The 25,730-nt window shown below is 39.0% G+C and overlaps 4 protein-coding genes across 6 annotated transcripts; 1 reads left to right on the forward strand and 3 right to left on the reverse strand.

Moving 5' to 3' along the window:
- Positions 1-5,431, reverse strand: LOC144652575 (protein adenylyltransferase Fic-like). The gene is made up of 2 exons (XM_078512631.1): positions 5,164-5,431; positions 1-2,973 (listed from the first exon to the last, which is right to left on the reverse strand). The coding sequence occupies exons 1-2, from the start codon at positions 5,414-5,416 to the stop codon at positions 1,859-1,861; spliced, it is 1,368 nt and encodes a 455-aa protein (XP_078368757.1). The 5' UTR covers positions 5,417-5,431; the 3' UTR covers positions 1-1,858.
- A 1,797-nt stretch (positions 5,432-7,228) lies between these two features.
- Positions 7,229-19,169, reverse strand: LOC144652597 (cell cycle control protein 50A-like). Of its 3 annotated transcripts, XR_013570565.1 has the most exons (8): positions 19,091-19,169; positions 18,880-19,013; positions 17,353-17,532; positions 16,479-16,626; positions 15,574-15,921; positions 14,795-14,960; positions 7,700-8,364; positions 7,229-7,339 (listed from the first exon to the last, which is right to left on the reverse strand). XR_013570565.1 is itself a non-coding variant. In XM_078512661.1 (7 exons), the coding sequence occupies exons 1-7, from the start codon at positions 19,137-19,139 to the stop codon at positions 8,334-8,336; spliced, it is 1,056 nt and encodes a 351-aa protein (XP_078368787.1). In that variant the 5' UTR covers positions 19,140-19,169; the 3' UTR covers positions 7,229-8,333. The 3 variants fall into 3 exon arrangements, 2 of the variants coding, with proteins under 2 accessions (XP_078368787.1, XP_078368786.1); XM_078512661.1 differs by having other exon boundaries at positions 7,229-8,364; XM_078512660.1 differs by lacking the exons at positions 7,229-7,339; positions 7,700-8,364 and adding an exon at positions 10,624-13,071.
- Positions 19,170-19,257: 88 nt separating this feature from the next.
- LOC144652631 (MIT domain-containing protein 1-like) lies at positions 19,258-21,713 on the forward strand. The gene is made up of 2 exons (XM_078512707.1): positions 19,258-19,743; positions 20,562-21,713. Exons 1-2 carry the CDS (start codon positions 19,308-19,310, stop codon positions 20,834-20,836), a joined length of 711 nt encoding a protein of 236 aa, XP_078368833.1. The 5' UTR covers positions 19,258-19,307; the 3' UTR covers positions 20,837-21,713.
- A 545-nt stretch (positions 21,714-22,258) lies between these two features.
- Positions 22,259-25,176, reverse strand: LOC144652642 (transmembrane protease serine 6-like). The gene is made up of 4 exons (XM_078512717.1): positions 25,066-25,176; positions 24,541-24,654; positions 24,053-24,166; positions 22,259-23,101 (listed from the first exon to the last, which is right to left on the reverse strand). The coding sequence occupies exons 3-4, from the start codon at positions 24,066-24,068 to the stop codon at positions 22,320-22,322; spliced, it is 798 nt and encodes a 265-aa protein (XP_078368843.1). The 5' UTR covers positions 24,069-24,166; positions 24,541-24,654; positions 25,066-25,176; the 3' UTR covers positions 22,259-22,319.
- Between the last annotated feature and the right edge of the window lie 554 nt (positions 25,177-25,730).

A 25,730-nucleotide genomic window follows, 5' to 3' on the forward strand; every position in this document is an offset into this window, starting at 1 on the left:
TAATAATAATAATATTGGCATGCTATACTCATCTATCAAATACATACATATTTCAGGTAAAATTCTCAATAAATATTGCTACTCTGTTATAGTAGCTATTCCCAACACAGGGAAAACATTACAGTATCTAAAACAATACCCATCCATATAACAAAAATATTATTCACTTTTACAGCCAAGCAAACAAAGTATCGCTTCTGCATGTTTAATTCCTTCCCCACTGAAAAGATTCTGAGATTCAACGCTATTGATATGGATCAAAAGAGAACCATGTAGTGTCTGGTTGGTTGTTGCTCAGGCTTGACCTTTTAAACTTGAACACCAACCAGTCAGTGACTCTACACAGTCCTGGAGGGGGCGGGGGGGGGGGGGGGAGGATCTCCCATATGAAAGGAACACGGATGCTCATCAACTCTTTTCAGAGTATAAATTTGTACATATTTTGGGTGTTCAAGACAGAACATCAAGCCCTTGTAGCCTCCCACTCAGTCGTTTTTAGGGGCGATCGTGTGATTGCATTGGACTGAAACACGGTTGCCCCTAAAAACAACTACATAGGAGGCTATGTTCAGGGTTGCATGAGAAGAAATGAAAAAATACTGTAACTGTCTAGACCTCACTGGCATGAACCAAGCCTCTTGAACGACACCCAGATTGGTCTTCTTTCGGGATATAGTTGGTAAATCAAATTTTCCGATAAACATCCCCATCTTTTTCATATGGGAGGTCTTCCTCCCCCCCCCCCCTCCTACGGACACATTTTTTTTGTCTCACTTAGTTCAGAGGACTAACAAGATGAGAAGTACCTGTTAAAGCTGGCTTCCTAGCATATAAATCTTGTGGGACAACATCTGTTCTCCATTTATATATTCATTGACAAGCCAATTACACTCTACCTGATTTTTATAGAAACTTTCCATGGTCTATTGCATGTCACAATACAGCATTAAAAAGTATCAGCATTTTCATTTAGGGTCTGATTACATGAGCCGGGCTGGCCTGGTTAGCCGGGCTGGCTCGGTTTGCCGAGGTCTCGGCACGTCTGTTAAACGCGACAAAAAAATCAACTTTGCGATTACATGACAACCGGGCCAGCCCAGTTAACCGAGATCCCGGTATTGCGATGCCGGGATCTTGGCTAGCCGGGCTGAAAATTTCCATGTAATCGCGTTAACCGGGCCAGCATTAAATTTCTCTTCCAAGCACAATATCTGACGAAAAAATCAATGCTACTTCTTCCAGATGCATAAGTGCAAAACATTAACCACCAAATTGCTGGAAAAAGGTGATAAAGAACATTCCTGCTCTAATCATTCGTGCTAAAACCGGGCTGAAAGTCATCTCAGCAAACCGGGCTCATGTAATACCAGGCTAAAAGTCATCTCGGCAAACCGAGCCAGCCCGGCTCATGTAATCAGGCCCTGTGATCATTCGTGCTAAAACCGGGCTGAAAGTCATCTCGGCAAACCGGGCTCATGTAATACCGGGCTGAAAGTCATCTCGGCAAACCAAGCCAGCCCGGCTCATGCAATCAGGCCCTTTATGTTGAAAAAAGAACAAGGAAAGTTTCTGCAAAAGATAGTCACAAACTACATGTACGCTACCCACTGGATTATGATTTATCAAGGGGATAGCATTATCCACCCTTTTGAACAACTGTGGTCTGTTGTTTATATTTACATGTATGTTGTGGTTCAGTTTTACCCTTGGTTCAATTTGGTATTCTCCTTCGTTTTATATTCATTATGATATATTACCATACAGCAGAACAAGGGAAAATACTAAATTGTACCAAGTTTAAAATTGAACCACCACATTGAAATTTGTCAACTATATTTGTCCACAATAAATTCTAACATTATTCTTTATCTGCAATGTACATATCATCATCATCATCATCATCATCATCATCATCATTTATTTCATGCTCATCTGTGAGTTCTCGAGGCTTACTGTGACCCACTGGATAGATAGTTGTAGCAGACAAGTACTCGTCAATAGTTCTGTCAGTGCATCTGGCGACAAATCTTATAAATGGTCTTACATCCCCATGATTGGCTAAATTCAGGTATTCATAATAGTCATGTCGATCCTGATACCTGATTATGACAGGAGGGAATCCTGCTCGCATTAAAATAGAATTCATGACAAGCCGACCAGTTCGTCCATTGCCATCAGTGAATGGATGAATGAAAACAAGTTTGTAATGTGCGAGAGCTGCAAATTCAATTGGATGTAATATTTCGGGTTCCCTAGACAATAACCATTCGTTAAATTCATTCATGTGTTTCTCAACTTCCATCGGACCAGGAGGAACATGGTCTCCAACAAAAACCTGAGTGTTTCGAAATCGACCAGCTTCCAAAGGGTGCGCATGGCCTAAAACCCGTCGGTGGATCTCAAGAATGTCATCTACAGAAAGCTTCTCTTGTTTTTGAAGTAAAGTCCCATTGATATACTTCAATGCTTCATCAAGTCCTAAAACTTCATTGTGTTCTAAGATACTTTTTCCAGGTACAGCCATTCTTGTTTCAACTACAGCTCTTGTCATTGACAAAGTCATGGTATTGCCCTCAATAGCATTGGAATGATAGATGTGTTTATAGTAAGCCTCCGTAATGGCTCTTTTCATAGCAAGACTGCCTTTGGGGACACGAAATAGTTCATCCCTCTTGTTGTCTATCTTATCAAGCATTTCCAGATCGAGCTGTCGTACTCTCGGTAATGTTCTTCCTCTGTTCGCAAATGCCCTGGAGTTACCAGGACTAACTGCATGAGCTCGTGCATAAAGATGCTCGGCATGAATAACGTCGTCTTCTTCAACGAACTCTCCATAATGCAGAAGAATTTCCGGATGATGAGGTGCTAATGCTTCAGCTTGTTTAAATAATTTCAATGCCTTGTCTCTCTTTCCTTCACTTTTCATTTCCAGAGCAAGTTTAAGTGCATGAAGAGCCTCTCCAAATAAGGGAACTAAAAAACAAAACAAAATATAAAGTTAATGATAAATACATTATGGCCCAAGTCACTCTGTTTTAAATTTTTCCCATTATATCTGATGTTCATTTGCCTACCATCTCATTACAAACAACCAGTGTCATTGTCAATGTTCGTCATATTCAGGTATTAAATAAATGTATGGCTGTTTCAAAACAAACCACTCTTTTTAAAAGTAGTATCTAATAACTTGATCACTGTATCAACCCCTCAACCCTCCTCCAAAAGCCAGAAGGGGCCCGGGGGAGGGGGAGGGACTCGCAAATGAAAGTGACAGGATGCTCGTCGTCTCGCTTAGGGGTGTAAATTTCAGATTTTTGGTCTCGCTTATGGTGTTCCGGGCAAAACGCCAATGTTTTTTTTAGCCATAATGGTCTTGTTAAGGGTTACAAACAAAGAAATATACAAATATAAATTCTATTTTTAGTTTTCTGGTATCTTTTAGGGCTCAAGAAAAGCATGAGCCACTTTTCAAAAATTTCCAACGAGCATCCCTGTCCGTTTCATATAGGAGTCCCCCCCTAAGTTTGACAAGTTCCTGCCAGTTTCCAACTGAGGAGGTATGTAGCACCAGATGCTTCCCCACCCCTACTTAAAATTGCTCATGCTATGCCAGTACCAATCAGTGGTACTTTAATAGTTAGTTTCATCATGCGTGTGCGGCGGTCCTTGTTGGCCATTTTGTTGTTCTGGTTTTTGGATTTGCCTATTACAGTCAACTCTCGCCTTGCGGACACCCCGCTATTACGGACGCTCGATATTACGGACAAAATTCAGATCCCCGGCGAAAGTTATAGAGGTTTGACTGAAAATGACTCCCGCTATTACGGACTCTCGCTATTACGGAATTACGGACACTTTCGTGGTACCAAAAGAACAATTTTATTGTTTTGACTCTCGATAAAGCGGACACCATGAACTTCTCACATAACGTTATCACGGAAAATTGCAGTGTGTTGAATACCATTTGTCGAAACACATTTCAGAAGTCTTCTGCAATAATTATTTTTGCATCAATTGCTTCAGTAGCTGTACACCAGACTTTGCTTTTTCACTTCAGCTTGCGCCCTTTTCTTCCAGACGACTCCTTTGGAGAAACCAAACCCTCAAACCCTCGACCATTGTCATTCTCCATACCTAACGACTACTGAGTTGTTTCACGACTGTTGATAAGCTCGTCATAACCCATACTATTGAACCTATGTTAATGCCATTTTTTTCCTCACACCCCGCTATTACGGACTCTCGCTATTACGGACACTAAACGAAGTCCCGAGCGTGTCCGCTATAACGAGAGTTGACTGTAAACTACTGGTGCTAATTTATTGTCTAAACCCTGGCCTCACACAAAATCTCGCCCTCTGGGTCCCCTGGTTATGCACTTGTGTGCTCCGACCTCCTGGACCTCATTTTTTTCAGTGCTACAGGTGTACATGTCAATCAGCAAATGACTATGTACTACAGCTGAGCATTTTACATATTAAGCTGTTGTTTGTTCAGCTTTCAGGCAAGTGAAACAAAAAACTATCACAAAAAGCTCAAGCCATATTATGCAACTTTCTAGTTATAATATAGACATTTTAAAGGTCCTTTTCTGTAACATTAATTAAATCCAAAAATTAAGTTGTGTCCTTTGCAAAATAATTTAAAATAGTATCTAAATTGGTATCTTGCTCCACTATTTTTTTAATAGATGTTTTTTTTTCTTTCACACTTGGAAAGCAGTTCTTGTGGGAGAGAGAAAATGGACTCTTTCTAGAAAGATCTGTCATGGCAACACGTAGAATTATTAAACACTACATTATTATCTACTCCCCGGAGACCCCTTACAAGATGGAATGTCTGCGATGTTTTGGTTTACATAAATAAATGATCTAATGTTCGTTTGGTTTCTGAAGTTTTACTTGATGTTCAGAAATTCAGAAGCATTATCTATTTTCATGTTGCTGTCAAAGTGACAGATTCTAATGTATAAAAATTACGATAAAGATGAAAGATCACCCGTTAGAAACGGAAGTCGATCTTCTCAACGAACCAGATGTCAAAATGTTCGTATCATTCACTTTCGATGCAAGTTCTTCTTTAGAGTTTAAGCTGAAACCTTCCAACATCCCCGAGGCATAAAATTAAACGGCATGTAACTGCAATGATCAGAACTGAACTTACTTTTCTCCACTAAAGCAGTTTGTGGTGCTAAGACAAGGTTGAAACCAGGTGCGTATGATTCGAGCGATGGTCTCCCGAACCACGGCCTCCATATTGAAGGAATATATGTGGCGATCAGCGCTACGGCAACTCCAGTGAGGCTAGCAAGAAGTAAATGGGCAACTGGCGGCATATTTCCCAACTTTTTTCTCGAAAATAACAATAATCGAAGCCGGTTACAGAGTTCACAAAGTTGCGTCACTCCGTCCGCCATATTTGTTTTTGCTTTCCAAGGAGATACCTGTCGCGTATTGTACGTGCTCGCATCTGATTGGTCAAAGAGGAATGCATCTGAAATAGTGCGAGGGCGCGCGAAAAATGCACGAAGTTAGATTGTTTAGAAAATTCCAATCTGTTCCAATCCAACCTCAAAAGGCCTCCCAGGCAACGAAAATTTGTCAGTAAAAAACTGAAACTAAAACTAAAAAAAATCAAAATGTCAGAAAGAACGCCTTTAAAAAAACGGTCACGAACCCGTTAAAATTGACCACTGTGGAAACTAGTAGTCTACGAGGGAGAGCAAGGGAGAACTCGAACTCGAACTCCCTTTCCCCCTCCCCTTTGAAGATTTGAACGCCGGCCATGCAAGCTATTTCTGGTTTGCCCGTACAAAAAGCACAGTAACATTTTCCCAGAGCTCCGTTTACACAATTTTTAATACGAATTTCAGGGGTTTTGGGTCAAAGAAAACTCGCACTCTAGTTGTTATTAAAACGGTTATGTAAGTACCTGTAGTAGCCTGCGTGGCAGACAGGGTTCATACTCTTTTGAGCTTTTGAAATTCTATGACTATCCATGACCTTTTTCAAAGTTTTTCATGACCCAAATTTGACCATTTTTTCCTTGGAAATTTTCAAAAAATTATCTTGATTTCGGGTATGTTTTTAGACCTTTTTACCCTCTTCTTCACAAAAAATCAGATAATTAACAGTTATCCTGCGAAATCGCGCGGAATAAAATAAACCCCTTCAGGCGGCTGGTATATTGGAGGATAATGCCCGAGGCTGAAAGATTGTCGAAAAATGAACAGTTGGCCGAGAAGCGTAGCTTCGAGGGCAACTGTGAAATTTTGAGGACAATCTTTCAGCCAAGGGCATTATCCTCCAATATACCAGCAAGCCAGAAAGGGGTTTATTTATTTTATAACCCTCCGATTAATTTCTTCATCGCGCTTAATCGCCAGTAAATTTATAGGAAAAACCTACGTAATAAACTCGGCGTAACTGTGGTTAAAACAAATGTAAGTTGATTGGTTTACGTAGTTTTATAACTGTGAATTCATTAAAAGTTAGAATTGAATAAGGTGACTTCATTCGTTTGTTTTGTGCTTGCCTACAAAATCGGGCGACGGATATCAAATCGGACGGGGTATATTCGCTGATACCCGTCGTCCGATTTTGTACCACGTGATGCGTTTTGTCCAATGACCGCGCGCGAAAATTAATCGGTGGGTTATAATTAACAATTATCCTGCGAAATCGCGCGGAATATCGCCTGATACTTAGCCGACGAGGCCGTAGGCCGAGTTGGCTAAAATCAGACGATATTCCGCAAGATTGAGCAGGATAATTGTTTTATTATTCGACAAATTGTCAACGAAACACATTTTGCAGAAAGAAAAACGGTAATTATGCAGCGCTTTACAAGATTTCGGACGAATCTTCGCAACCTACGTATACCGCAGGATATCTGTTATGTACGGATGACAGATAATGTTAACATTTTGACCATATATGGGCAGCACGCGCATGTGTTGTTTGTTTTTCCTTGCAACTTGCAACATTAAAATCTTGCATTGTCAATTGCCAAAAAAAATTCCACGTGCAACACCCCCATTAGCCTGTTCCACTAACCGAACGTCTGGAACAGACTACACCCCGTTTTTGCAGTCTGCAATCCCGTCTGCAATACAGCATAGCATTGTATTGCGAGTTGCAGTTACCGTTTTACTCTAGAGAAAGTCTAAAAATTCACTCCAATAAAATCAGAAGAGCTTGCGGACGAGTGCAACAGCAACAACAACAAATGCAAATTATCAATAATTTTTATTCATTTTACTTCCTGTACACATCTCTTTATATTTAAAACAAACATGGCTACAATTTTTAATTTAACAATACACATTTTATTTCAAAGTCTACACTCTTTTTTTTTTTTTTTATAAGAATACAGTTTCTCCGACCCAGGCTGAATATTCTTATTTTTCTGCCGATTTTAGGCTGAAAATATTCTTATGAACATTCTTAGGAAATACCGTTTGACATTTCCGTTTTAGCAAGTATTGGGTAATCAATTACAAGTGTTTGGTGTCCAGATCTGTATCGTGTAAAACCAAAAAGGATTCCTCACGGAGATAGAGTGACGGAAATAGAAATACCTGATTTTGTTTCATCTATAATCTCAGCCTCGGATTTATTCTTAAAATATTCTTGAAAATTGCAAATTTCAGCCTCGATATTCTTATAAACTAGATTCTTATAAAATAAAAAGAGTATACTAAAGAAATAATTATTTTTTTTAAAAGAAAATTAACAAATTTAGCGAACTATAAAATCTATATTAATTATGACTGTTCAATAACCTAATTTTCTGCAGTATACACTTGTAGGGTTCGCATGATTAATTTTATGCATAACAAATTTCCTCTAAGGAATCAAATCTTAAACTTTCCTTGCTGGGAAAATTTAAATAACAAGATTTTTTTTTTTCTTTAGTAAAAGAAATTTGACGATCAATATAAACGCATAGCAGCTTTTGATCCTTAATAACATTTTAAAAGTAGTTGTTGACCATTTACACATTGTACCTGTTTGGCCAATCATTTACTCAATTTTATTTAGCGATGGACCATAAGATTAGAAATAACCGGAGGAGGTGGGGGGGGGGGGGGGGGGGGGAGTTTTCCCCAAAAAAAATCCTGCAAGAGAAACTTGTCTTAAAAAATACTTCAAGCAGTTGTGCCTAAAAACATTTCGTACAATGGAAGAAAAAAATCCTGCAGATAAGAACCCTTAAAAAAATTCTGCACCGTAAATTTTTACCCCCTTCTGGTTACTTCTAATGGTTCGTCCCTTAGAAAGAACCTGGAATTGATCACATTCTGTTGGAGAAGATCAGGAACATCTTACTCTTTATCTTCTAAAGCTCTGAACAGTGCTGGGTCTGAAAAAAATAAGTGAAATAGTGTTATGAAATGAAAGTATATCCATGAAGTGCATTCAGTGGCCATGTTGATCACTGCATCAGTGTACCCATAACCATTTGCTTCACTTGCACTGGTAAATCTGGTGTTGCAGAGTGGGGGCTAAAATATCCCATCTTTCGCCCAAAATAACTTCTCAACTACTAGCGTGCGAACAGGCTTTCCGGAGATTCCAGAGGCCTGTTCACACGCTACTCAACTACTGGTCAAGGGGACCTTTGTGGGAAGAGGTATATAGAAAGGGACGTATACAAAACATTGACCCGGGTCCATGGACCACCCCTGTGGACCCGGTCCATGGACCACCTTGTGGACCCGGTCCATGGACCACCCCTGTGGACCACCCCTAATTTTCGAAAGAAAATCAAAGTGTAGAATGGGGACATGACATGACAGGGTATGAATTGACGGCAGGTACTAAAACACAAAACAACGAAATGAAACCACTTAAACGAAATGACCAAAACCAAATTAGCGAAACCACTGAAACAACCAAAACGAAATCGCCAAAACGGTTAAAACGAGCAAAACGAAACATAATCACTGAAACTATTACCATTAGCGAGAGCTAACCGTAAACAGGCTAACCTGAGTGTTATTCAGGCTAACCGAAGTGCTATTGAGGCTAACCGGAGTGCTAATTAGGCTAATAAGATCAAAATATTGTTAAAAACTGTGTAGCGCTTATTACGCTAAGCTAGGCTAACTGGAGTGGCCAATCAGAGTGGAAGGCATGGAAGGTGCTCTCCGGTTTATAGCCTGAATAGCACTCCGGTTAGCCTAACTAGGACTCCGGTTAGTCTGTTTACGGGTAGCTGGTTAAGGTTTTGCTTGTTTCGGTGATTTTGTCTTGTTGTCTTTGTCACTCGTTTCAGTTGTTTCGGCGGTTTCGTTTTGGTGGTTTAACTTGTTTTGGTCGTTTCATTTCGGTTTTTTTCATTTCGTTGTTTTGGGTTTTGGTACCTGCCGTCAATTTATACCCTGTCCCCATTCTACACTTTGATTTTCTTTCGAAAATTAGGGGTGGTCCACAGGGGTGGTCCATGGACCGGGTCCACAGGGGTGGTCCATGGACCCGGGTCCATGTTTTGTATACGTCCTATAAAAAGGGTAGGGATTCACTATCTGTATAGTGTAGAAAGGGGTAGGTAAAGTGTCATTAAGACATTTAGAATAAAACCACTATCTGTTCTGCAAGCTATCTTAGGAGGGGGTGCACCACTAAGGAACCGCGTAACTGACTCTTTTTGTGCAGAATACCAGTTGTATTAGAAAGCCGCAGGTCATCTTGGGGGGGGGGAGGGCACAACCCCTTGCACCATTCTCCCTAGATCCGCCCCCATAAAGGAATGTCTGCATCAACACAAGGTGCAGCTGTATTCAGTGAAACTTCATGTACATATACTTTCTCTCTTTCGTCTTTAATGGCCATCATTATTTGCAAAGTGTGCAATGCAAGATATTGATAATAGAACTCTACATCCATCTTTCAAAACCCTCTATCGACGTGCTGTTTGAAATGAGCCAATCAAAACCGATGCATACAGGTGTTGGTTTCAAGCAAATGAGCCCACAAGTTCGGAAGGTCATGCTAGTGGGCTGTGATTGGCAGATTTCAATCCGTCTTGTTTGTTTAGCACAAGATGGATGTTGATAGAAAGCTGCTATGGCACAGCACACTGTAAGCAGGTGTAAATATACCCAGGGGGGGGGGGGCACTCAAGAAAGTTTTATACGGGGAGGCTCCGCCCCAAGGTCCAACCCCTTACCCTTTTATATACCATTTTGACAGAAAAAGCACCCCTTTCGTATACCTTTTATAGAAAAAAGGTACCCCTTTCATATACCTACATGACACAGAATATACTTAAAACAGGACGTTTTCTTGACATTTTTATGTAGCGCTTAATAAATTAAGACGATAGAGCCATAAGTTGCGTCTGTTCAAAATAATTAATTTAAAGCCCCTTTTAAATATTTTAATGACAGATTTCCCTACCCTTTCATATACCTAAACTTGTGAAATCCTTACCCTTTTATATACCTGAAGCCTGAAAAAGGTACCCCTTTCGGGCGGAGCCTCCCCGTATAGGCCAGTATATGGAGTACCCCCCCCCCCCCCCCCCGGGTAAATATACAACCAAGGTGGATGGTCAGATTAACGGGACTCTTCAGTATATTGTTTAAGCCCATAGAAAAACATACAAGTTAGACTCACAGAAAAATGTGAAACAGTTTATTGAATATCCTGAAAAAACATGCCACCACTATAGACTGTAATAATTCATTCATTCCAAACACATCACTAATAGACTAGTAAATAACAAATATTAGACTACAAGCCCAAGTTATCTATGATTAAAGTCAACAAAGCACAGCCAAGTTGACTCTCACTGAAGGCTCACAGCCCAAAACTTACAAAGAACAATTTTGTCTTCCAAGAGCAAAGAACATGCAGTTGTGTTTTATCAGGAAATGACTTGTAGACAACAGAGGGAGAATCAATCAGATTTGCAGATTTCAATTAAATACATTGAGTGCCTGCACTACTAGCTACTAGTTTGCTCAATAAGGGCAATGTTGTTAATAAATGCAACACCATCAACATGCTTTTTTTTCAAGTAAGCTGTCAGTCACTGTGGGGGGGGTGAGGGGGGGGGGGACTCGGGATTTCAAGTGATGGGCCTAGGCCATAACCCCACTTTAAAATCCCTAGATCAAAAACTGACTCCTCAAAAATCAACAGCAAAGCATGTTTGTTTGTACTTTATTCACAGAATTACGCAGCCAAGGCACTTCCACGAATCTTTGATCATCCCCATCACTTAAAATCCCAAGTACCATGTTATCAAAAAAAAAAAATCCCAAGTACCCTTCCTCCCTCCCTCCCTCCCTCCAGGTGTCAGTCTCAGGAAAACTCAAGAGAAAATTGTCATAATGTTTTGGGTTGCAATACGATCAGGGTCTGCATTAAATTAAGAGCTTATATTCTGCCTCATTATTTTGAGCCATTTTGTTCCAGATGACTACTATGCAAGGTTACGACCTGTTCAACATCACATTTTTGTAATATGTGTACCCTCTGTCCTAAATAGCTGTTATTGCTTCCTTACTTGGAATGTCAGCTTACATGTTAATGTGGCAATAGTGACCAATAGTACATTGCAATTATTATACAACCCTTTTAAATAACTGTGATTTCTTTGACATGCCTCAGTGCTACATGTATGTATCTCTTAAATAAATTATACATAATTTATTAACATTAATATTTAAACCCTTTCAGAATTAAAGACTTACAACAACAAAAAAATCATTTTCTTTTAATAAACAGTTACCCTGAAAATGTAGGGAAGTGGTTATCCAAGAAGATTAACTTTGTTTAAGAAAAACCTAAAAGGTCTGTTTCCTTTACAAGTACATGTAACAATTATTTCTTTGATGTGGAAAATTTAAATAAAGTTATGAAAGCATATTGAGTGGTAATTTACCTTGGGGGAAACATAACAAAATTATTTTTGACAAAAGACTTAAAGTTGAAATTGTAACAATGTCCAGATTTGCTGTCAATTGAATAAATAAACCCATTGGTAATAAATCATTTAAAGAAACATATTAAACAGTACTGGTATTTCAAATAGCCAAATGCCTTTGAGAAAAAAGATTTTAGCACAACACAGCTGTGCAATAATAAGCACATTAAATGTGATATCAGAAACAAGATTTACTTGGAAATCAGATCAACACTGCCCAAAGCACTTTTAGAATTACAAGTTAACTTTTCACTACCAAGAGGGCTTAACTTGACTCCTAACTTCAAGATAAGCAAACAAAAGGGAACTAGTCCATACCACAAGTCCTAGCCACTAGTCTCCAGGGGACTAAGCCCCTTTGTGTGAACTACCCATTTTAGTCAAAAAAAATGTAGTAGCAGCGACCAAATTTTGGTCTCTGTTACTAGGCCCAAGAAAATTGTGCTTGTTCTCTCATGTGAAATGTTTGTTGGACTAGTCCCTGCAACCCAAAAAAAATAAACCAATCAAAGACCAAGGGGGTCGGTCCCTGTGAATTGTCCCTTTGTGTAAACACTACAGGGGACTCATCCCTGTGATTAGGGAACTACTTCCTGCAACTAGTCCCCTTGTGTGTGCCGACCTCAAGAAAAGAGGCAAATAGCGAAGCGTGCGAGTGACGTCACGACTGAGACAAGACTCAGACAAACAAACCGAAACGGCGGACGATTTCTCTGAAAAACTTTCTAAAGCAGCCAGTATTCCTAAAACACTTTTACATAGAATGAAAAATTTTGCTGATTCCTCTATCTCTTTCAGAACATGCTGATTTTTTTCAGCCTTGTGGCGGTTATATTCATTTGCATTCTAGTTTTAGACCTTGCGTGCTTCGCCATTCCATTTTGCGGATGTAATGAAAAACAGGCAGCACTACATGAGAGTACTACTTGCTTGCCTTTATTTCAATGGCTATAATTTAAGTGCTAGAATTTTACCCTTCTTACTCAGAGTCTTTTAAAATTTTAGTTAAAATTTAAGGAACTTGCAAAACTGTGCAAACTATGCCTATAATTTAAATGAAAGTTAAGTTACTCATTGAAAGTTTAATTCCCCATCTCTCGCAGCTGCATTCCATGATCAGTATTGGTATACTCCCTGTGAACGAAAAATAAAGTTTTGTTTAAGCAGATATTTCAGCATATAGAAGAAACTTTCATCAATTTTTAGTGCAATTTCAAGAGACTACAAGTATGGATGTTTCTCCATAGCCCGTAGCATCCAGGTAGAACTGTAACAGATAACTAAATTTTGAAATTTAAAATTTCAAAAATTCAGGTGCACATAATTTGTAAAATGTTATTTGCCACAGGGATAAACTCAAAGATTTAAGATGTGAGTTTTGTTATGTCTCTTACAGCTTCACTTGAATGAGCAGGAAATGAACAACACTCAATTTAGCAAACTTGATGCGGCTATTTTATGGTTAATTGGGATAATAAAACAAAATCTTTAGGACAGACATCCAGCCAGCAATATTTCAACAAAATGAAACTTCTCCTCGATTACCCCCTAAAATAAATGCCTCCACGAACATGTGTACTTTGCAAGTTCTCTTGACCATGTCTTTGGATCAAACTACCAATGGTCATCTTAAATTTAACAAGTTGCCATGGACAATCAATAGAATGCAGCTGCTTAAGAAGTCATACATTAAAATTTAAGGTTTAGTATTTTTTTAGGTAATTCAAGGTGGACACATATTCATATCAATTTTATTTATGGTTAATTATCTGTTACAGTTTAACCATTACAAGTAATTGTTTGGTACATTCGAGATTTAAGATGCATTGATGTAATAAATAGTAAATAATTTGTATAATACAATAATAAGTGATAAGAGCAACATTGAATTTGGTTCTAAAGATGTACAGAAGAATGATGGTCATCGGACAAGTTTGGCCGACTAAAATTTGCTCATGTCCGACAAAATCCCAAGTGTGGTCGGACATGATTTCCGGACAATTTTTTTTAATGTAAATCACTTTATGACAACAATGAATACAAATCTGTCCGACCGTAATTTTGTTTTGTCCGACTATAATAGTGTCTTAGTAGGACATATGTCCTTTCAAGTGAAAGAAATTATTTGGAGCCCTGTGATACTAAAGCTTCATTGGTTAAATTGAAGGAAGTAAATTATTTAAATAATTTTATGGGGAACAACATTAACACTAAATGGTGAAAAGAAGCAAAGTGTAACCCTAATTTGGTGGTACTGATCATAATAACTTACAGTTTCAAGTCAAGGCAATATCTGAAATATACCTGCTGTTGTGGTCCGTGGGTAAACAAACTGGGAATTTCATGTTTGTAAACTATCTATATTCCTTGCTCCATTGTGTAAGGGTCTGGCAGACTATCCCAGTGATATATTAACATGAGTGTGTGTGTGTGTTTCATCAAATTTCCAAGCACTGAGAAGAATAGGGAATACGACGCACAGCAGAGTATTTTTTTGATGAACTTTGATGTGTTTGGAAATGTTTTGAAACACTAGTCTTTTCCATATCTGGTATAATAATATTTAATATTATGATATACGGTACCGTACTCTCAATCAAAACTAACACTATGGAAAAAAAGAGAAAAAACTATTTTTTTCTCTCAATTATCAAGATCACATATCTGAACTACCGTCATAGTTCTGATTTACTTTGAATAACTTGTTGAATTGTTAATGAGTTAAAAGAAAAACAATTAAAACTCTAATTATGGGGTACCACATACTCAGTCAAAGTGTTAACTACGGTATGAGGTGGCACTATCTTTGAAAGCCCATCCAGTTATTATAAGTTTTACAATCAAATAATCAGCCTACCTTTTTCCAAACTTGAGGTGAATAATCAGGAAAGAGAATCCCAGAACAAGGCAGAGAACGCCAACAGTGATGTATGCAATTCCAAGGAACGGATTCTTTCCACCTATCCATGAGGCTGTACTCAGAATCACTCTTTTCTCACCATCAAATGAAGTCACTGGAAAATCTGTGCACATTGACGACAAGTGAAAGAAATAACATTTGACAAAATTTTTAGTTTGATGAAACATACCTGACAGTACAATGTACATACTTGACAAGCGAGCAACAAACTCAGCTGCCATGAACTCTGGGGTTTCAATAAAAAGTGTGGCAGACAGCTGATTTGAGTAGAGTACAGTTGTACAAATGTGACTGACTGTTTTTCTGAGTAAAGTAGAAGTAGCCAAATGTTTTTTGTCTGCCATCAGCATTAATTGAAGGCACTATGAACCTTCAAAGGTTATCCAGCCAGCAAATATTTTTTCTCTCAGTCCAAGCGGCATTTGGCCAGACAAGAGGTTTCTCTGGTTTTCACATGGCTTACTTTAATGTCGTCTATTTTTATGTTTATTCACGAAAAGGATTGTTGTATATGTATTATGTTTCATTAAAGGGAAGGCACGAGCCATGCGTCCCACACTGCCGGAGCTTATCCCGGTTTTCATAGCATAAAGCGGCTAGGAATATTTCTACTCCCCCTAAATGGGATGCTAGTCCATCCTACTTTTTAATTTCCATGTACAGTGAGGAAAAAATTAAAATAAGAAATCCCAATGAAATTATTTGACAAAGGATACTGTAGTTGATGTCAAGTTGATAGTCGCCTTCTGGCAGGCCATTCTCAAACTCTCCTGTGTGCACAACCTTTCGGTATAGCTTGCGGAATGTTGAAAATGCCGCAGTCCTCATCCAGACAATGAAGTCCTGGTTCTGGAAGCCATTGTTGTCTGCGTGTTCTGTATCCAGTTCATACACAGGTTTTGGCCAGTTGGGGGGTTTGGTGTAGTCTTTGAAACCTTCCTTGAGGTTCCCAGAAGGATTCTTAAATTTGACATCTCGGTCAGACTTCCAAGCGATATCTTTGTACGTCAAGTTGACACTGAACTTCTCATTAGAGTTCTTGAGCCACGTCAATTTGAAAGTGTCTGTAAGGTAACATATTAACACATCATTATACCAACATACATGTAAAAGTGTTACTGTCATGCACTAGCCAGTGGCTTGCAAATTGCATATTACACAACACCGTATTGGACCACAACACAAACAAGTATCCCACTTTACAAAATATATCTATGTTGTGGTTTAATTTTCCCTTTGGTACAGTTCCCTTGTTCTGGTGTAGGGTTAAATATGACAACGAATATAAAGCAAAGGAAAAATACCAGATTGTACTAAGGGTAAAAATAAACTACAACATCTTCACTTACATGTAGACAGACAGAGAGACAGACAGACAGACAGACAGACAGACAGACAGACGGATGGACAGACAGACAAATCACAAAATATCCTTACATGTCATGTACCGACCATATCTATCTATATTGTGATATAAAATCTTTGGTTTTAAACTTTTTAGACCAGTTTGATTTCTATTATGATAAAATATGGTACATTTAAAGATAAAATTCACACTGGTTTGAAACATTTTGTAAACCAAAGATAAATTAAACAGTCTGCAACTTTTTGCGCGACTAACCATTGAAAAGGCTGTTTGCAATTGCTCCACAAGGTGCAATAGGGGTGTCATTAAATGTTCCAAATGGATCACAGTCAGACGACACTTTGCCATTGAGTTGTCCATGAAGCTGGAGATCATCTCTTGATCTAACATAGCGCCGGTGGTTCTACACAACAACAACAACAACAACAAACAGTATTGTCAAGGTTTGAGTACATTGGTGCATTTTAATAGTGATATATCACTAAATAAAATTATATCTCAATAATTATCATTCTAACCTAGCCTGAATAAATATATTGGGACCTTTAGATAAGAGATTGAGTACAAGTACAAATGTTCAAAGTAGTGCTGATGCTGTTGACTGTCACATTTCAAGCTTATCTCTTGCCAAGTCTCATTATTCAACTGTCAACAAATGTCAACAGAAGGGAGGAGTGAGGGCTTTGGAATCATAACTGGGCTGAAATTCAAAAGTCCTACTTATTCTCAATCTCATACACATGGTGATATCTAAAGGTCACTGACTATAGGCTATGAGCAGTCTCTTTTTCTAAGTCCATCCAACGTGAAACAGAAAGAAAGCATGAGTGGAAAAATGGCCATGGAAATTCTGGGAGAAAGACTTGAAAAAAACAACTCTTCTCCAATGGTTGTTTAGAATGTGTGCCACTCCCTTGGTTATTGTGAAAACAATGGGCCATTTCCGAGTTACCTTTTGCCTCTGTTTCAAAACGAGTGTAAGTGCGAAAACATTGAAATGAAAATGAGTTTGATTTGCATGAAAATGGACCTGTAGGCGAAACTCATTTTCATATGAATGGTTTCACAGGTAGACTCATCATGAAACAGAGGCAAAGGGTAACTTGGAAATGGTCTATTGTTTACTCACCTGATAAAAGTTTGATAGACCATAGTACATGTACACATCGCCTTTGAACTCCTGAGATAGACTAAACTGTACTGTGCAGACGCAAGTCTTGCCTGTGTTGGTGACATTTTCAAGAAACTTGTCACATCGTTCACCATTTGAAGTCTCACAGTTTGTATACTCAACAAATTTTTCTTGTACCTATATGTTATACATCAAATAAACAAAATCAATGTATTTTCATGACTGTTTTTCTGTAGTAGGCACAACACACAACTCAGAAGGTCTTTCAAACACAAAATAGGCACTAAACCCATCTTTACCCACCACATACAAGGATCCCTATTCCTTAGCCCCCACCCCCCCCCCCAACTGTCTCACCTCTAGCTCTCCTATGGGTAGACACAATATTTTGAGCAACTTATCTTACAATTTTATTGCACTGTTCTGTGACAAGTAACTCCCCTATGTAACACATTTTTCCCCCACAAACCATTGTAACAGTAACACTTGATTGTTCTCTATGGAAATTCATTACTGTGAGGAAAACATTAGGGGTGTCGAATGGTAAATGTGAGACTTTGCGAGATGGCGAGACTGATTTCTTTTCTGCGAGCCCAAGACCTTTTAGCCTCGCAAAAGAAATCAAGACTGCAAGAAGGCGTCAAAGAAAAAGCCAAGACGACGAGACCCCTAAGATTTGGCTAAAATTTTGCGAGACACATTTTTTTAAGGACCATTCACCACCCCTAACTTTGCAAGATTGTATTTTACAATAGGGAATTGTTTTTATAAAAAAAAATTGTTGCAATAAACTTGCCAGACAGCCTAGACATACAAAAAAATGTCTGTTGTAACAGTGCCTTTACTCGAAACAACTGAAACTGGTTTGAGAAAATTTTTAGTTTTCCTATAGGACTGAATCTAAAATACTTAATTACATGTATGTATTCTGCACCATTCTAAAATAATTCTTTTTATATTTCCCATTTCTATGTGACATTGATCCAAGTATGAATGCTAATAATTAATCACAAACAACATTTGTGCAATCGGTACAAGATTTGAAAACTAAATTACGTTCCTGATACGATAAGCACTGACTAACACATAAAACAATAAATTTCTTGCACAAATTTTGCTGTTTTGTACGTAGCATGTGATTCCTAAATTTAAATTGAAACTGAGAAAAGCCCAACAAATATACCGTAATCATGCAGAGTTTGATCTTATTAAACAAAGAGGTGTGATCCCTCCCTTGTTTATCAAATTCTAACAACTCTGTTGTCAAGTATTAAGATTGAGATCATAAACTATAAAACCCTTATCCAACACTACACCGTTTGAACATACAAGGAATTCAAGGAATTGGTTTCCAATACGGAATTTAACACAGTAAACAAAATCGGCCGCGCACTTCGATGAAGTCGAATTGCACAAGGATTCGTTCGATATGTACTAAGGTTTATTGAAGATTTTGGCTTTCTACATGCTACTAATGCAGTTTAGGTCCACAAAAATAACTTAAAAATACGTTTTAACGCTTACTTTATCGGAAGCGACCAAGAGCACGGCTCCGATGGGTATAAACACAAGTCCAATTATGAAAAACAAAGGCAAAGCCGTAGATGCTGTCAGAATTGGTTGCCATGCTTTTAATCTTTGCTGCTTGAAGTTGGTATCTATAATAAAACAACTGAAAAGATCACTACTGAATTCTAAGTTAGTATGAGTGAAAACAGAGAACAGAAACGCTTACTTGATGGTTTTTTGGACTTTTTCCTTTCCCTTGTTGTAGAATCCGCCATCTTGTCATCACCAACCCAAACTGCACCTGCCCCTTCGGGGACGTTTAGGGGCGCGTTTTCAGGTGGTGCATTTTTGAGGGGCTCATACTGGAAACACATTTATGTGCACCACGCTCTCACCCCGGAAGCTCGTTCCTGAACAACAGCTTTATTGAGCTCCATTTCAAAATGAGTTTAGACGCTGCAGTCAGCGTTTTAACACGGGCTGTAGAGCTCGATCAGTCACAAAGCTACTCTGAAGCCTTAGTTTGTTATCAGGAAGGCCTCGCGTTGTTAATGAACGTACTGAAGGACACAAAAGATGACTCGACCAGGGTGCACTACCGAGCAAAGATGGAGTCTTACATTGAGCGCGCAGAAAAGTTGAAAACATTGGTCAGGGAGCAGAAAGAAGCGGGAACTTTTCACGAGAAAGTCAATATAAAGGAAGGGTCAATTGGATATAGCTATCGGCGAGTGTTCGAGAAGTACTTAGAGGGAAATGTAAAAGAAGTTGTCGTGGAAGACCCTTACATTCGAAACGTTCATCAAATTTATAACTTTCTTCGTTTTTGCGAGCTGCTTGTTAGCAAGGGAACAGTTCGAGACATTAAACTTCTTACCAGTAAGTGGAGAAATAAATAAGGACGTGTTTTATCCTATAAGCATGAATAAGGTTTAACAAATTATCAGCTATTATTTTTCTGAAAATTATCATTACATACAGGTTTAAAACCAGGACCTGGGGAGAAGGGGGAGGTACAGAATAGGGAGGAGGGAGAAATGGCCAAAAAAATTAGGGAGGAGGGATAAATTTTGGCTAAAAAATAGGGAGGAGGGATAATTTTAGCTCAAAAGTAGGAAGGAGGGAGAAATTGGCACAAAAAGTAGGGATGAGGGAGATTTACCCTCCTGTTCCTCCCCCCTCTGGGAAGGGTGGGAATTCCATGTGAAAGACGCAGGGATGCTTGTTGTCTCGCTTAGGGGTGTCAGGACAGAACAGTAATATTTCTAGCTGTCAAGCTGGGGGTGGGGGGGGGGGTGGTACTTGAAAAAGCTATATACGGGAGGCACCGCCGCGGGTCCAATTCGTCACCAGTTACTATGGGTGTCCCATCAAAATATTTAAATAAAGACGCTTTTAATACCTAAATGACAGATTTCCCCTCCCTTTCATATACCCATACTTGTGAAATCACTTCTCATTAATATAATCTGAAGCCTGAAAAAGGTACCCCTTTTGGGCAGAACCTCCCCATATAGGCCACTAACCAGGGTCTAGAAATGAAAACATGTTCATGCACAGATTTTGGATGGATTATCAGGTCAGGGTTTTAAGTAATAGGCAGCGTATCCTCCAAAAGTTTCAAGGAATAAGTCAGGGTTACTTTAAGGAACATTCATTCAAATGGGGAAAACTCTTCCATTTTTTTTTTTTCATAGCTCAAGACGAAGATCCAGAAAGCCAAAACAATCAGGCCAAGAGACTTCAAGGACTCAAAAACAGTTTAAAGAAACACAACATAAATCTTGAAATTGGGTACTCTGCGACACTTCATGACCGCGAAATTAGATTTAACAATGGTTGGATCATCAAAATTGGAAGAGGACTTGATTACTTCAAGGCCCCTCCAGGGAAATTTTGCATTGGATTTTGCGACTTTAACCTGCGAGAATGTCATGAGACAGCTATTGATATTTATCTAAAGAAAGGATAAAAGGGAAGCTGTAGCTTTGACAAGGGTTACTTCGGCCCACAGCAGTGCGGCAGTGTTAGTACTCAGTGGGGTAATGCGAGTGTCTCTGTAAGAGATTGATAGCATTTCCAGAGTTTCTTCCTAGATGACAGCTGTAGTTTGTCTAGTATTTACTGCCTGGATGAGACCATGATTTCTTGCATTATTCAGCAATGGAAGGGTCCAGTTTAGAAGAACGAGAACTGGTGGACGGCGATCTTGAGTGTCTTGAGACCTGATGTTTTGTTTGAGATATCCTTTTCAATCATTTAAGAGAGAATTTTTATTTTTTAGTACAAAGTCAAATACAACACAGTCACTTGTGTTTGAGTAGCCTCCTACACAGGCATAGTTTGTTGAAGAGGGAACAGGGTTGCAAACTGAAAGAGTGCCTGTCTGGGAGGCTTATGTTTGAGTAGTATATGGCACCTGTTTAATAGTTACGTTCATCTAGACAGGGATATCCTCCACTATACTGATCTGCAATTTTTTTACAATTAAGCCCAACAGTTCTTTATTTAGTTATCCATGCTTAAAATTGTATTTTATTAGGATTAAGATTCAATGATCATTAGTTCAAATACATGTACAATTGACTATAATGGTAATACATATCTTCAACATCAACAAAAGGTAATTGTGTTTACATTCAGAGAATAAGACTAAAGTTTATAATGCATTTTAGAACGTTTTTTCTTTGTAATTTAGAAAAGGAGTATGTTATTTTAGCATAGTTAGTAGAAGTTTTAGCATTATTTTAGACTTGTCGTTGCCAGAGGTCTTAGACAACAGTACTGTCAACAAGAACTTTTTCTAAAAAGACTTGATCATACTTTAATCCATAATTGAGGGGCTTTTTTTTGGGACAATTATTTTTTTTTTTCGGTTTTTGTTTAATATTTTTTCCCCCAAAATTTTTTTGTGGTGGGGGGGGGGGGGGTGTTTTTTTTTGTGTTGGGGGGGGGGGGGGGGGGGGTATTTGAGATTAACAAGGATTTGGTTTTTTTCTGCTAGTCGTGCTGTTGTAATTGTATCAGTCAAATGCACAAAATTGGAGGTACCAAAGTTCACCCAGTTCTGTTGTAAATACCTTCAAAATTCCGGTTTTAAGCCCTGGTCTTATACAACTTCGCAAGGGGTATTGGGTGGGCGTTTCCAAGGTAGATGGGCCTATAACCAGGGGGGCTTATAAGCCGGGGGGAGGGGGGCTTTTAACTGGAATTTTACCAGTATATAACTGGGGAATTCAAGGGAAATTAGTTTTTGCTTCAAAACAGTCAGAATAACGGGGAATTCAAATCCAATAACTAAATTAAATAAGGTACTGTAATAGACATATACTTAAAAGGAACAACAACGAAGAGGTAATAAAAAGTCAAAAAGAAACAGAGAACTTGAAAAAAATATGCTAAATTCGTCAACATGTGACATCTGTGAAATGGCCCATCGCAAAATTTAGCTTATATCACAATCCAGGGGTGCAAATGGTAGAATTAACCAACGTTGACCGAACCCATGATGCTAGCACTGTTGCATTAGCATAAACCCCATACGACCTGGGCCTAGCACATCCCAAACCCCAACTGATAACCCCAGCCAAGCACCAGTGTGTCTGATCCTTGCGACAGACCATAGGTCCCCCACTATCCCCCTGACAGGCATCAATGCCTCCTGTGAGGTACCCAGCACACATCATTCTTGGCGTTATGTTGTAATGCGGGTATGCAGCTTGACAAGTGTCACGTGGTACGATTGGCACAACTGCCTGTTGCAGCGTTGTTGCTAGGTGACCAGCTTCAGCGAGCCGACCAAAACCAGTCACGGTGCAGTTGGTTCCTGGCGGGAAGCTGTCATTAGCAGTTGGCAGACAAACAGGAGATATAAACCTGCTGAACCGGTTTAAAGCTGGTTTGAAACGAACAAGGGCAATGTCGAAGTCCGCCGTCAGTAAGTGATAGTTGGGATGCATGTAGAAAGTGTCAACCTCGCGGAAAATTTCTATCCCTTCGTTTCTTGTCACGTCGTACTCTCCAAGCACCACCAACAAAGTTGAGGCGTTTCGGTATGTCACGCAATGCGCACCCGTGACAATCCACTCGTTGTTGATCAATGCTCCACCACAGTATATTTGAGTTGTGTTCTTGACCATAAGACCAGCTTGCCACGGCCATTCACCGGGAAGCGCCCTCTGACCTCCCACTATACGTCTTGTAGTGCGTCGGCCACAACTACAGGTTGGTTTCAGTTCTGCAATGTTAAGAAAAAAAAATATAGCATAAAAAATATAGCCATTGCTTACTTGTGCAGAATTTAAGGTTCAGTTTGTGTCGCATCTGTTTCTCAGTGACTTTCACTTAAGTTTTGTTTCAGTAAATATATTTAAACACGTGGTATAAGATTCCGTCAGAAGTTCCAAATTGTAAAAAAGTTACCATTAAAGTAACCTGCGATCAGGCGTTCTTTTTTCTTTTTAGGAGGGAGGGCATGATTTTAGGTTACCATTAAAGGCAACAGATGACTGTCCTTTGGGCGTGGCCCAGGTTCATTAAAAACTCTGTTTCATTTTGTACAAACGGAACACTAAATACAGCGTGGAAACAATGCCGTAATTCTTTGCTGTAGATTGCGTTCTCCTTTGTACTTTTATGAAAGAGTACGGCAATTTCACGGATACGTTTTTTGTATTTTCAGTACAATTAGGCATGTCTTTGTCAAAAAGCATTATTTAAGGGGTGTCTTCTAAATATTTGCATTTCATACTCGTCAATTTGTGTCATAAAATCCTCGATATAAGTTGTGTTAGACTGTCAGCGACGCAGGCTAAATTAATTAAGGTGTACTTGTTTAAACTGAGTAAAGTTTTTATCCATGTTTTCAGCAAACGCGTCCTTTCTTTTAAAATATCGCAAAATCAAAACCGATAAAGAAGATCAAGAAACTTGTTTTACAGCCGGTCTTATTCTATTTATTTCTATTTCCTCGCTTTTTTAATCTCCAGCGCTCCTGGCATTCGGTTAGTGTGGAGCAGCACAAAGAACAGTGAGGCTCCAAACCCGTTTCCCTTTTCCACTCGCCGTTCTTCGCGCTAATCCCGTTTTTTTTTTTACTCCTTCCCAATGAACCGAACGCCCGGAACAGGCCATAACTTTTCACGCCTGTAAGCCTTTATTGAGTCTATTGCCAACCGGATTTGACAACCTGTATCGCATGTCATTCCCGTGAATCCCTTAGAGCATACACAACTGAAGCCATTCACGTGATCAACGCATGATCCGCTGTTTTGGCACGGAGAACTGGAACATTCGTCAATATCTACCACAAAAGGAACAATCATAGAGCATAATAAGTATTGCAGAATCTTATGTAAACCTAATTATTTTTATAAGGGGCTCGGCCCATTCCTATAACCTTGGAATGAATTTTAAACAATATATCGGAAAAACAAAATCAAGCAACTTTTATTTATTCAAATGAGTTAAAAAACTTGGAAAAATCAGCCGTTAGATGCGTCTGTTCGAGATATTTTTCGCAAATGCCCCTTGTAAATTCCGAACAGCGGCGGTTTTCCCTACCCTTTTCAATAATTACACTCGTGAATTCACGTCCCTTGTATATGCCTTCGCCATAAAAAATGTGCGCTTTTCGGGCAGAGCCTCCCCGCATAGTCCTAAATGCCTCTAACACACCTGATTCACAGTTCCTTCCTGTAAATCCCGGGCGACATGAACAGCTGTATCCATTTAAATGGTCGCGACATGTTGCGTCGTTTTGGCAAGGCGAGCTTGAACATTCGTCAATTTCTATCGAAAAAATAGTAAAGAATTTTTCTAAATACAAAATATGTAGCTTCTTGTGGAAGAATGCGTAAATGCACTCATTACAGGACATTATTATATGGCTACAATAGTACGCGCGCTCTGTTTGTCTGTTGGAGGTTTTTTTTTTTTTTATTCGGGGTTTTTTAAATTTTTTTTCGCCCGGGTTTTTTTGTTTTGGGGGAGAAAGCTGGGGGGGGGGGGAAAAAAAAAAAAAAAAAAGAAAAAAAAAATTATTTTTTTTAAAAAAAAAAAAAAAAAAAATTTTTTTTTTTTCGGGGGGGGGGGGGGGGTTTTTTTTTTTTTTTTTTTTTTTTTTTGTAATAAAGGTTTTACTGCATTCGATTAGTGTGAAAGCTTAAATACTAAAGTGTTATTTATGGTTAGTTGTCAAACCTGTTTCACAAGTGATTCCAGTAAATCCAGCTGGACATACACAGGTATAACTGTTCACGTGATCGGTGCACGTGGCGTTGTTTCTACACGGAGAGCTAGAACATTCATCTATATATGCAGTTACAAATGAATTAAAGGTAAAGTGTTAGCCTGGGAATTGGATAACGCCACTTCTGTATAAACCGAGAGTATTGTTTCTCCCCCCCCCCCCCTGGAAATGGAAGCCACTTCATTGCAGGTTATTATCCAGGGGTGGCTACTAAAAAACATTTTATACGCGGAGGCTCCTCCCCGGAGTCCAAACTCTTACCCTTTTATACACCGTTTTTTGAAAGAAAAGGGTAACCCTTTTACATATCTTTTGGTCGGCCTCTTCGAGATGTCCTGAAAGGCCCTTTTAACTCTTTCACTGCTAAAGTCGACTTTTCTCGACATTTGGAGGAGCAGTCAATGAACCACTTGTGACGTCATCAATTTGAAAGTCAGCAGATTTTAGTGATAAGCATCTGATAGAGCTAGGTTTGACCTTTTCAAAGAACTATTCATTTTGCGTATCGGTCGCATCCTGACAGAGCTAATTGAGAAAAAGTCAATCACTTTTTAGTGCAAAATCGGTGCTTAAACAGGCCAAAACACCTGCAAAAGATCGAGGTCCTCTTTTCAGG

Source organism: Oculina patagonica, chromosome 4 (genome assembly GCF_052425735.1).
Source record: "Oculina patagonica isolate OP01 chromosome 4, crgOcupat, whole genome shotgun sequence".
NCBI lineage: Eukaryota > Metazoa > Cnidaria > Anthozoa > Scleractinia > Oculinidae > Oculina > Oculina patagonica.

What these genes read in the sequence shown, in the direction of transcription:
- LOC144652597 (XM_078512660.1), bottom strand. Translation starts at nt 19,139, where the DNA reads ATGGCGGATTCTACAACAAGGGAAAGGAAAAAGTCCAAAAAACCATCA. An exon ending in AAAGTCCAAAAAACCATCAA is followed by an intron (nt 19,014 to 19,090) that starts GTAAGCGTTTCT and finishes GTTTTATTATAG; the next exon opens with ATACCAACTTCAAGCAGCAA. An exon ending in TCTTGGTCGCTTCCGATAAA is followed by an intron (nt 17,533 to 18,879) that starts GTAAGCGTTAAA and finishes TATAACATATAG; the next exon opens with GTACAAGAAAAATTTGTTGA.
- LOC144652631 (XM_078512707.1), top strand. Translation starts at nt 19,308, where the DNA reads ATGAGTTTAGACGCTGCAGTCAGCGTTTTAACACGGGCTGTAGAGCTC. An exon ending in AGACATTAAACTTCTTACCA is followed by an intron (nt 19,744 to 20,561) that starts GTAAGTGGAGAA and finishes TTTTTTTCATAG; the next exon opens with CTCAAGACGAAGATCCAGAA.
- LOC144652575 (XM_078512631.1), bottom strand. Translation starts at nt 5,416, where the DNA reads ATGGCGGACGGAGTGACGCAACTTTGTGAACTCTGTAACCGGCTTCGA. An exon ending in AACTGCTTTAGTGGAGAAAA is followed by an intron (nt 2,974 to 5,163) that starts GTAAGTTCAGTT and finishes TTTGTTTTTTAG; the next exon opens with TTCCCTTATTTGGAGAGGCT.